Source organism: Diabrotica undecimpunctata, chromosome 8 (genome assembly GCF_040954645.1).
Source record: "Diabrotica undecimpunctata isolate CICGRU chromosome 8, icDiaUnde3, whole genome shotgun sequence".
NCBI classification, from domain to species: domain Eukaryota; kingdom Metazoa; phylum Arthropoda; class Insecta; order Coleoptera; family Chrysomelidae; genus Diabrotica; species Diabrotica undecimpunctata.
Genome location: NC_092810.1, coordinates 54455252 through 54468485, shown reverse-complemented (window position 1 = coordinate 54468485; position 13234 = coordinate 54455252). Strand labels below are relative to the sequence as shown.

At 31.0% G+C, this 13234-nt stretch overlaps 1 protein-coding gene across 1 annotated transcript in view; it reads right to left on the bottom strand.

The window, feature by feature from the left end:
• Positions 1 to 12468, bottom strand: part of LOC140447561 (protein disulfide-isomerase tmx3a-like) — a 46835-nt gene extending 34367 nt beyond the window's left edge. The window contains exons 1-2 of the mRNA XM_072540275.1: positions 12283 to 12468; positions 2063 to 2321 (exon numbers count right to left, since the gene is read on the bottom strand). Coding sequence (XP_072396376.1) covers positions 2063 to 2321; positions 12283 to 12316 — 293 coding nt within the window. The 5' untranslated portion in view covers positions 12317 to 12468. The remainder of the gene's footprint in view (positions 1 to 2062; positions 2322 to 12282) is intronic.
• Between the last annotated feature and the right edge of the window lie 766 nt (positions 12469 to 13234).

Sequence of the window (13234 nt, the reverse complement as noted above, 5' to 3'; positions counted from 1 at the left end):
ATAAATGGTTGTATTTCTGTTTTTTTTCGTTTCATGCAAAAACAGCATTAGTCCAATATTTCAAAAGTAATTTTTCAAAAAACCTTTATTTTTTCGAGACGATTTATAGATCATTATGATTAGAAACACAATTACAATATAACTTTGGATTTTGAGGTCATCCATCTTTCAACTATTTAGTTTTTTTGCTCTCCTGTAAAATTAGGAATATGTGACTCGTGTTGTTTTTGAAATGACCGATTCAACTATTTTCACCACCAATGGGATGCAGTCGCCAAAATTCTTAATCACCTTAACATTATTTTTATAAGCGTAATACTGCAATATTTATAATGTAATACTGCTCGTATTACATACGAGCAGTATTAAACAATTTCATTTAAATACGAAGTCTTATATTAGCTACAAATATATACTATTCAATTTTACCTTGTCCAAGATTTGAGCAACATAAAAGGACAATTCCATATATCTAAGCAAATTTGTCACAAAATACACTTTTTAGACCACACTCCATACGACAAAGAGTAACATAAGCTGCCTAATGCATACGTCATTCTCTTAAACATGACCTCTAACAACATCAGTAATTTTACATCTTTTATATCCAAAATTAAATAATTAAAAATTTTTTTGCTGTTATCATTTTAACATCATCAAAGTTTTGAATCTTTTGGCTGTAGTAATGCTATGTTTAACTAATATTGTTTCATGGTACATTGACATTTTGTTTTCGACACCGTTCATGGGTATCTTGTCTTGTCAATCAGTTACCAGCTGAAGTCCGTTTGAAGAGGTTTACTCTCCGGACGCTGGAACTCACTTAAAGCATGGGTGTATGTTACCTGAAGTAAAATTTAATTAAAATATTAAACATCAAATAATAATAATAACATTATGTACAATCTTTGGTAACTTTATATATTTTAAAGGGATTTTACCCTAATATTTTGGTGGCTCAGGCATGGTAACCTGTAAGTATAACCATTTTGCTTTTTTAACCTTAGTCAAAATTTTAAACCACGTTTGCTTTAATTAAATGGTTTATACTTATTTTAGGTATTTTTAACCTGATGATGGAACTGTTGTTCCGAAAACGTTCGTGTTTTTGATGTAGCCCTTTTAAGGGTTTTTTAAATATACCCATTTACAAAGATTTAACCTCTTTTTTGTGATGTGTGGTATACAGCCAGCTGCAGGAACTATTTTCCTTGTGGATTTTATTATTTTTATGTTCGTTACTGTTACTATTAAGTATGCTACCGGCGTCCGCACCGACAGTAAGTATTTCGTTCTATCTTCGGTTTTCGGTAATGTCTTCTTCAATTGCGGTTTTCATTTTATTTTCTTTTTCTTATTTCTCCATACAATTTGCTTTCGTTACTTTTTTTTGGGTGCGCTTTTTTCGTTGTTCTTTCTATAGTAATATCCATTGATTCTTCATCCGAGAGGGATCTATCACCATATTTTCTAGCTTTATTTTTTTTCAAATCTTTTGTTACTATAGTTTCATTTTCTTGTAATAAAGTTTGCAGTTGATTCATCGGGAATAATTCGTCATTTAGAAGCAATTTGTTATAACGAATACTTGCATTTTGACCTTTCTCTCTTGCTTCTTTTTGATATTTACTAAGTTCCTTTCTTCGAATTTGTATGTCTTATGGATAGTCTTCATTGATAAATATGTCTTTACCTCTTAATTTCTTTGCTTCTTTGACGACCTCGTTCTTTTTACTCGAACTTTTGTTGGAGTTTACTCCAATTCGATGAGGATCGGACTTTTCTTATTAATACTTTAGTCTTCATTTTTTATCTCTTCTATTCCTTGGATGATCAGATTATTTCTTTACTTCTGTTTCTAATAAATCAACCTTTCTTTCTTGGATTTGCAGTATTACTTGAAGTTCTTGATTCTTTTCTTTTTGATCTATGTTTTCTTCTGTAAGTTCTGCCATCTCTTAATCAATATGTCGATTTTGCCTTCCATTCTCATGTTTTGTTTTTCCAGTAGATCTACCTGCAAAAAAATTTGGACTAAATGTAACAAATTTTAAATACTTACAACTTGATAGTTGGATATCCCCGGATACCAAATTCAGTAGCAATGGCTGGATAATGACTGCAATCTATTCGACCAACTCGAATATTTGAGATCCCCCTAAGTGCTTCACTCACTTCAGTCCATACAGGCTCCAACCTTTGGCAATGTCCACACCAAGGAGCATAAAATTTGATCAACCAATCTCCACCATCGTTCCTTAATTCAGAAAAGTTGTCACCTAATTCAATAAGAAGGGAGGAACAGCATGTTGCACATAATCCTACAAAAACGTTATATTTTAGGAATACTAATTATACAATACTATTTGATCACTGTATATAATCATCTCCGTTTTCTTTATTAAAATTCTCTTTACTATGCCAAATTCATATTGGACTCATGTATTCATCTATGTGTCTGCATATAGTCACAAGCTGTAGAGACAAAAATGAATGATTTGAACATTAATTAGTGACTTTTTTTTGAAACTAGCACAGCGCAGCGTTATGAAGGGAAATGCATAGAGTAACCTTCAAATGTTTGCAATTCCAAACTGTTTGATACAATTTTTATGGCACATATATATATATATATATATATATATATATATATATATATATATAGTATTTATATATATTATCAATAATATATATTATATACATTAATTTATATTATTTATATTTAACACTAATCCCAAACAGTGAACACCCTAACACACGTTACCACCGAACTTTTTAATGCCCACCAGATAAATTTCATTGAACAACACTGGTTCCGTTTAAAACATGGCTGATTCCGTCTGCGCGAACGAGATGCTCGTACTTATCTTGACAAGCGACGTGGGCGGGAGTATTCTGTGGTTGAGGAGAAAATGACAATAATAAAAATGTCAGGCAATAGTGCGCGAATTGTCAGTTCATTATTTAGCGTAAGATATCCTAATAGACCAATTCCAAGTCATTCAACAATTCAAAGGATTTTACAAAATTTTGAAAATACTGGGACCTGATTTCTAATTGTACCTGTACAAACAATATTGCTGAGGTAGCAAGAAATTTAGAAAATCAAAATGAAATAAATGTCACAGAATAATAAATAATCAGAATGCCCACTCTGCTTGTCAAGATAAGTACGCGCATCTCGTTCGGGCAGACGGAATCAGCCATGTTTTAAACGGAACCAGTGGTGTTCAGTGAAATTTTATCTGATGTGCATAGAAAAATTAACCCGGTTTAATATATTTACGGCAACCGTAGACATAATATGCACTATTTTATTCGTACTTTTAGTTGAAGAATAGATTAAATTATTTCAAATTTAATAAATTATTAATCTCTAAGAATTTAAATTACAGTTCTCTCGTAGCTTGTCACAAATTTCTCAATTCGAGCCTATGTTTCCGTTTAAAATATGGCTATCGCTTTCTGACACACTTCAAAGGCGGCATCTGAGAGTGGGCATTCTGATTGTTATTTATTCTGTGTAAATATATTAACAGCAATTGTAGAAAATCCTAGAATAAGTTCTCGGACCATTGCAGACCAGTTTAATATTCATAATTCCACGGCCTTAAAATTTTTGAAAAGGAATAAATTCCGTTCATATAAATTTCAATGTCATCAAGAACTAAGAGGAGATGCTGAGGGACGAGTGGAATTTTGTTATGAAATTTTAGAGAGGGCTAATGCAGACAGACGATTTTTAAAAAATATTTTGTTTAGTGATGAATGTACATTTACATTAAATAATGAACCAAATGTTCAAAATTATAGGATTTGGTCGACAAGAAAGTCTGAGGATATTATTGAAAGCCATACCCAATATCGTCGAAAAATAAATGTCTGGTTAGTAATATTTAGACACAATATTATTGGACCATTTTTCTATGAGGAAAATTTAAATTCAAAAAAGTTTTTAGACTTGCTACAAGAAGAGATTTTACCCAGACTTGCAGAAATAGCTCCAGATGAAGAAGAAATTTGGTTTCAAATGGATGGATGCCCTGCGCACAATAACTGGGAGGTTAAGGAATTCCTTAAAACAGCATTAATAATTGTTTGATTGGACCTGACTGTAATATTAAGTGACCCTCGAGATCGGGAGATCTAGCTCCAAATGATTATTTTATCTGGGGGTATCTAAAATCAAAAATCTATTCTGACCAAAAATCTTATATACTAAAACGCTAAGCCCTTTTCTTGTCCACCACTTTACTCAAAAACCATATTAGATAATTAAAATATTTTTTCGGAATATTATTAGTATTACGTATGAGATTGTCAAGATATACTTTTGGTACAAAAATTCACTTCCGGTTTTGAGATGACCGGAAGTTAAAATTTACTTTAAGTTTTAGACCCCACAATGTATATATGGATCGAAAAGTCTCGTCGAGACGAATGTAAATATGTACTTCCGGTTGCGATCCGACACCGGAAGTGACCCGGAACGCGCATAAAACGTCAAGATAGAGCAAATCTGACACCGGATTTGTGATCAGCATGCAAAATTAACTGCTAAATGATATCCATGTCGATATTTGATGAACTAAAAATTGCATTCCGGTTTTGAGGTCGACTTTTTGAGTTATTGATAAAAATATTTTTACTTCCGGTAGATTTTTTTAAATTATAAAACTTTTTTAAAAAACTCGATGTCGAGTTGGTCCGCTAGTTTACAGATATTGAAGCATTAAAAATGCGAATTACTGAATAGTGTGCAAAAATAACGCCACGCGTTCTGGCTAATGTTAGACGAGAATTTTACAATCGAGTGGAATACTGCTTAGTACAAAATGGCTTATTGTTTGAACATTTGTTATAGTTTTATGTTTAGAAATTATCATAAATTATTTTTAGGAAGGATCACAGTAAAACTATATTTAAATTCTTTGAATTGTTGTATAACCTGGAATTGAATTGAAGTGTATTATAATATCTTACGTTAAATAAAAATCTGGTAGTGCTTGCATTATTGCCTGAATACAACATTATTGCGATTTTTTGTGAACTGAGTACATTTCATCAACTTTATTGCTTTGTAAACAATATAATTTATTCTTTACAAAGTACTATTTATTGTTCACTACTAGTAGTAGTATTTGTGAAAATTTGCTGTTTATAATTTAATCATAAAATAAAAATATTGACAATTCAAATATTGTCAAATATCAGAAACATCAATATGACAGGTAGGCGATCTGTGAATATGACCAAACGCAACATGTCATAAACATTCTTGCACCACGTGTGGCCCGACTTTAAGGGGTGGCCTGAAAAATGTATTATATTTTTGCAAAATTTTGGAGTACGCTTAATTCATAGAACAATTTTAACATTTGTTTTTAATACAGATTTCAGTCCTCTACAAATAGTTTGTTATGACTTTTGATGTAAAATAATTAGGGAATAATTAGGAATTCAACAATTTAGAATTTCCCATTGAGTTTCCTACAGCCCGTTTGGCGATTCACCACCCGGTATATTACACACATTTTTAACTTATTGATTTTTATAGCTGAAGTCAAGACAAAGATTTAAAAAAAAAGTTTTCTTTATTAACGACCAATAAAAGTTGAGTTAGCTTAATTTGTTTAAAAAATCATAGCTGCTTTGTTTATAAAAATTAAGTCGGCGCCATTCAGTAAAGGTCTATATTTTATGGGGATATAATTTTTCTGAAAAAAATAACCCGCTATTTATAGTCAAAATACAGAAGTTAACTGTTTTTTCGAGTAACTGAATTGACTCTGTGGTGGGGGAAATCTCCTGTCGCCCCGGCGAGAAAAAATTCGGAACTTCAAATCCCCGGCTCTTTTTTTTAATATGAGGTAGCAGAAAATTTTGTGAACATTGGCGATATTTTTTTTGCTGCGATTAAAACGTCAGTTACAATTAACATTTCTTTTTAAATTAGTCTTAATCATTTTTTAAATCATCATTTTACATATGGTATAGTTTTTATACTCTTTAAATGAAAATTATTTAATATTCCATGAACTTATTAGTAAAAAGAGGATTATGTCATAGTCGGTTCGCTATTCCCAATCCGAACTGTCTAGTGAATTTAGTAATTATTTTTTTGCGAAGTTAGTTACTTTTTGACAGACTAGAAGTGGCTGGAAATTACTATACAATCAAGCACACGTATTCAGAGCCAATATTAATAGTAAACAAACTAAATAGTAAATAAAATAGAACTTTACGAATTACCGGCAATTAATATTTATTTATTTGCACCATATTATAATAAATAGTTATGTTAAATTATAACAACTGAAATATATTTTTTAAATATATGCTACCCAAAATTTTATGGGTTTAGTATACACTTCCACTATTTATAATAATTCTTCTTTTTTCTGCGAGGTTCTAAAGAGGTCTGTAATAAAAGTTTATTTAAGCTGTTCATGCTGTGAGCTAGGAACTTTTGTGTTGTAGGTTTCCAGCTATGAATCTGTAAAAATATGCCAGAGTTGAGCGAATGGACCTTATATGCTATTGATTATGTACTTTAGAAACGAACTACATCTTTAAAGGTCTTTTATTGCTTCATATAGCCAATGGACCCCCAAATATGAAAAAACCGCGGAATGCTACCATTTAAAGGGGTGCGTTTTTGAAAAAGGGGTGTTTGTCACTATGCACTAGGGTTAATTTGGGTGAATTCTATGCAGTTTTCGTACATATACATCTCAATAAAAAATGCACCTATTAAACTTGACAACAATTTTTTTTGATAAACATATATTTAAAAAACGACGCAAAAAAAACAAGAACAAGCGTGTTTTTCTTGTGCGCAACACTTTTTTCCACGGGCATATAGGTATAGGCATTGCTTTACAAAAAAAAAACCTTTTCTCTTCAAAATTACATTTGGTAAAAGTCTTTAGGATTTACAGTATCCAAGATACGATTTTTTAAAAATCGCCACTCACATCATTTATGCTATTTTTTCGCAAAAATTATTTTGTAACTGTTTTCTACAAAGTTTTAGGTATATCAAAATAGAAAGAAAAAATAATTACCTTTAAAATGGTCTACTGTAGAAAACTCTACGACTAACTTTAAGCAAGATACGGTTTTTCAAAAATTTGAAAGCTGCACTTTTCATCTTTAAAACCCATTTTAATTTTTGTCGATAAGACACTCTGAACAAATACTATCGAACAATAAAACACTGAAAACTTTGTTTTCAAAAATTCCACAAAATTTATTATAAAATCTTATCACTACAGCTGTTTCGGCAGAGTGCCTTCTCAAATGAACTATTTTTGGCATGCATTTACATTTTACTGTCTTTAATGAAATAGGTTGAGGAGGGGAGAACTATTTGTCTCAAGTTGGTTATTCAGAATTATATCTGTGTTTTTTAATTTGTTAATTTCCATAGATTCTAACAAAGATAGCTTAAGGCCTTTATTTTGAATGTGAAGAATTTGAAATTCGTCATTAAAAGAATGATTAAGATAAAATAATGACTCAATTTTTGGTAGAATGATAATAATAAATTGGACTTAAAACATAGTTTCTGGTTAATTCATTTAGCCAATGAATGTAGAGATTACACGGCTTTTTCTATCGACGGAGTGGTATATAGGTTTAGAGTAGTGCCATTTGGTTTACACAGTGCATGCGCGGCTTTGGTAAGGGCATTGCATACGCTTTTAAATAAACACGGTGAATTTGTTTTACATTATATCGATGATTTGTTGATTTATTCCCATGATATTGCCAGCCATATGAATCACATAAAGATAGTTCTCGAAGAATTAGATAAAGCAGGTTTAAAATTAAACATATTCTTTCAAAAAGAGGTGATTTACTTAGGTTTTAAACTAAACAGGCAAGGCATAAGTCTAGACGAAGAGAGAGTCAAGATCATAGAATACACACGTCCAACAAATTTAAAGACACTGAGAGGATTTTTGGGAATGATAAACTATTTTAAGAAGCTCACCCCAGACATCAGCCAAAAGGAACTGCCATTGATAGGACTGTTAAAGAAAAATGAGAGATGAAAATGGGGCAAAGAGCAGGAAGAGGCATTTCAAAATCTAAAGATAGAATTTGCACGGGGAAGTAAGATATACCATCAGATATACAAAGCACCGTTTATTTTACGAACAGATGCTTCGATGAATAAGTTTGCAGGGGTTTTATCCCAAATACAAGAAGAAATGGAAGTTCCAATATGCTTTGTGTCCATAGTAACAAAAACATACGAAAGACGATATAGCGCAACCGAGCTAGAATTTGCCAGTATTCTTTTTTGCGTGAATAAACTCCGATTTTATCTATTGGGATCAAAGTTCACCATAGAAACAGATCATGCCGCTCTCGTTAACATCATGAACAATAGAGTAGTAAACAACAGAATACACCGTGGCATTTTATTACTACAAGAATACGAATTTGAATTTAAATATATCAAAGGAAAAGATAATATCATCGCTGATGCTCTAACCAGGGATGAATATTTTAAAAAAGAAGAAAAAATGGAATTTCAGGTTGGTATGAACATTCTAAGAGACGACGACGGAATCTATTCTTTAGAGGAGGTAATGAGAGACCAAGAGAATTTGACAGAACATGAAAAAACAGAGCAATACAGGAAAATGGAATTTATATAAAAAGAACAGAGGAAAGAGACATACACCGAAACAACGGACACCTCGGAAGTAAGAAAATATTTCTTGTGTTCCGAGAAAATTATATTTGCAAAGGCGATCATAAGTTGGCAAAGGATATCGTGAAAAGGTGTGAGGTCTGCCAGAAATATAAATCGAGGAACTTTAAAAATGAAAATATACCTAAAAATATAACATCTTGCCAAAAATTAGATCTAGTAGCCATCTATATGCTGAGGGAACTGATAAGAACTCCTCGTCGAAATAAGAATATTTTGGTGATGGTGGATATTTTTTCAAAATATGTAAAATTATACCCTTGTCGAACAACAAAAGGAAATGAAATATTGCGGAAAATAGACAATTTTATAGAAGAAGTTGGGACACTGAAGAAAATACTACTAGATAATGCTACATATTTTAGAAACGACAGATTTACAGGTGAGCTACAACAAAGAGGAATAGACACTGTATTTACAAGCATCAGACATCCTCAGACTAATCCATCCGAAAGATATATACAGGAAGTAACAAAATTTTTACGAATTGCATCTAATGGACAACATACAGGATGGGATAGAAAAGTGGAAGAGGTAGAAGAATACATTAACTCTATTCCAAACACAATAACCAAAGAATCTCCAATGTATGTGATGAAAGGAAGAATGCCACCTAGACCATGGGAAGAACTAACAGAAAGAGAATATGAGGAAGTAATAAACAAAGTAACTACAAGATTAAGGAGAAGTGGAGAAAAATATATCCAAAGAAAGCAAAGACAACGGCGAAGAAGACCTGTAACATTTCAACAAGGAGATAAAGTAATGGTGAGAGCATTGAGAGTGTCAAATTTGAATAACGGCGTTTGTGCAAAATTGATGCCAGTATTTGAAGGTCCATACGTCGTGCAAACGGCAGATGGTGTAAACAGCTACAGATAACGGCACATAGCGAATGGCAATATTAGGGGTATATTTAACATCAACGATATATACCGTTATTTTGAATAAAGAAATAAAAAAAAATGTAAATAATTTAGATAGATAAGTATAGAAATAGGAGATAGGATATAACCAAATTTATTGAGTAATTTGTGTCTAAAAATTTTTTTTTGTCAATCTCAATTTATTTTCATACCCAAGGTCGGGGAAGTTATTATAGATAAATAAAGGCAGAGAAGAAGGTAAATCTAAAATATCTAACTGTATAATAATTTATGGACATAAAATTAGTCAATTTGTAAATCGGTAAAATAATATTTGTTTGTTGCATTCAATTATGAATGAGATATAAGTAAATATATAATATAAATGAGATCTGTAACAAGTTAGCATCTATCTGCTACCCTTTCAGAATAACAGCAAATTATTTGGACGAAAAATGTAAACGAGTTGTATATTTTTCAAATTTTCATTCTGTAATGCAATTTGGAATAGTTTTCTGGGGGGGAAGTGGTAACGCTGAACAGGTTTTTATATTATAAAAAAGAGCAATCAGAACTCTACTTAACTTGAAATACAGGGATTCATGTAGAGGTAATTTCAAAAAACTAAACATACTAACAATGGCTGAAACATACATATATGAATGCTTACTTTTCATTTTTAAAAATAGACATAAATTCTTAAAACACATAACAAACCATAATACTAATACACAAAACAATCTCATAAACTATAATATACCAATACACAGACTAACACCATCTGAGAAAACCACAGAAAATGCCTGTATTAAATTCTTTAATAAACTGCCTTATAGCATCAAAATAGAAACTGACATAAATAAATATAGAAAGTCTGTTCAACAGTTGCTCATACACCTTGAACCATACAAAATGGAAGAATACCTTCAAGCTGACCTGCAGGGAGACTGAGGGCTCTTATCTGAATCTAAATGTCACTATTATCCTTATATTTTAATATTACTTTTATGTTGGTGTAGGTTGTTACAGCAACCATTACAAATTATAATTTACACCATTCTCTCTATTGACAATTTGTATTTGTGCGTAACTTGTGAATCCTGAGAATAAAGCTTTTTTCCATTCTATTCTATATATATATATATATATATATATATATATATATATATATATATATATATATATATATATATATATATATATATATATATATATATATATATATATCAAAAAATGCGACCGTTGATTAAATTTAAAATATATTCAATGGTTGAATAGCAGAGGTTTTATAGGACAAAAATTGGCAAATGAAAGTTGTCAACTACTTTATTGATTTATTTGAATACGCTTCGCTTTTATTTTTAAAAGCGTCATCAGTTCACTATAAATAAAAAAGATTTTAGAATATAAGTAAACAACCAACAGGGTTCATACTTCCAAAAAAAAATTTGTAGGTTTTTTTAGATGTTATGAAAACTCTATGATAACTTAACATTAAAGATTAACAACTAAACAAGAGAAACGAAACAAAAAGATACAGGAAAAACTGTAAGAACACTATTGTTCATTTAATTTTAACCGATGCCTTCATTTGAATGTTGGTTTAAGCTCTTTCGAGGGTCAAACCACACTAATCTTTTCGATTGGTTTCTATCAGCTCTAGGATGTCATAATTTTCACATGTGGCTTATTGTCGTACATGTGTTTCTTTGGAATGCAGGGAGGAGGTACGATTATTGAGGGAATTAGCAAGCGGAACGGGGACAGACGTTTTTTAAAAAAGGATTTTTTTTTTGTTTTGTATGATGAGAGAGTGATATATCAGGCTCAAGTTGTCGATCTCGGTTCTCTTATTTAGGGACGATGGAGGTTTTTTTTAGAATTTGACACATTTCAAGGATGGATCGCTTATGATAATTTTTTTGTTTGCACAGTATTTTGGTATTTGTGGAGTCGATACTGTGTTTGGTTGAAATGGCATGCTGTGCAAGGGCACAAGATGGTTTAGACATCCTAATGTCGCTTTTGTGGGACGTTAGTCGACCTTGAAGAGAGCGGCTGGTCTGGCCAATGTAGCAGGAGTTGCACTCTGCACAGGGTACATGATAGACGACATTGGTTTGTTCTAGAGGGGCCAATGGAGCTTTTGTCTTAGAAAATAACTTTCCTAAGGTTCTGGTATTTTTTAAGGCTATTTTGACAGGTAAGTTTTTGAAAAGTTTGTTAAGCTTGTTAGTGATTTGTGGGAAGTACGGGAGCGAAGCGTATTTTGTGGTTTGTTCAGGAGTGAGAGGGGATTCATCTGTATTTTCTTGGATATGGACGCTAATGTTAGCCCATTGGGTGTTACCCCCTAGGGCAAAAAATATTTTTTCGATTGCTGAAAAAAAAAGCGGTACTGAAAGGGTTAAGTTATCTACAAGAAAAAGGAACACATTTTAGAAAAATGTTACACTTAAAAAAATGAAAATACTTATTGAGAATTTAAATTAATTATTGATTATAACCTTCTATTGATATAGCACATATTTAACGTTTCCAATGCTATATCAATTTAAAAACATATTATTTCTAATTTTCTTTCTTATTATATAAAGGACTTTCTTATTTATTGAAACTGTTATTTATGGTTCTAAACCTGAGTTTACATTTTTAGTTTCTGTTTTTTTCTAATATGAATATACATACCTATTAATACAAGATTAAATGTATTAAAAAACATTTTTCAGAATTATTCAAACGACACGTCACATATTAGGTATAGCAATCGATTTACAAAATTTAATTTACAAGTTATAGCCACAATTTGTTTATTATTATGATAAAAATCAATAATCAATTTTACAATAAGATCACAGAACAACATTAGAGACGTCAGTGTCAGTTTCGTGTTTCGTCAGTGACTTCTCTGTGTATTGCAAAACGAAGCAGTGTTCAGAAATTTTTTATGACATCGCTTTAAAAAATATATTTTAATGAAATGTAGTGGAATTTAAGATTTCAGTCATACAAAGGAAGGTCAAGTTATCCGATACGGTGGACAGATAATAAAAAGAGGGTCACAACAAATAGGGGGACAATAGATGTATATATTAACATAATACAATAATTGATCATAACACGTCATGTTAATACAAAGGTATATGCTGGGACCCAGGACAACGAATTTTATAATTTTTAGAAAAAAAATTAGATTATTATATTCTTAAAACCAATACAAAAGCGATGTAATAATAATAAACCCCAGAATATAACATCATACTGTTATGACCAGAGATATACTGCATTCGCTTAACTCGGGCATATTTTGACAGATTCATAGATGGAAACCTACAACACAAAAGTTCCTAGCTCACAGTATTAACAGCTTAAATAACCTTTTATTACAGACCTCTTTCATTAAAAAAGAAGAATTAGTATAAATAGTGAAAGTGTATACTAAACCCATAATATTTTTGATAGTATATATTTAAATAATATATTTCAGTTGTTATAATTTAACATAATTATTTATTATATGGTGCAGATAAATAAATATTGATTGCCGGTAATTCGTAAAGTTCTATTTTATTTACTATATAGTTTGTTTACTATTAATATTGGCTATGAGTACGTATGCTTGGTTGTATAGTAATTTCCA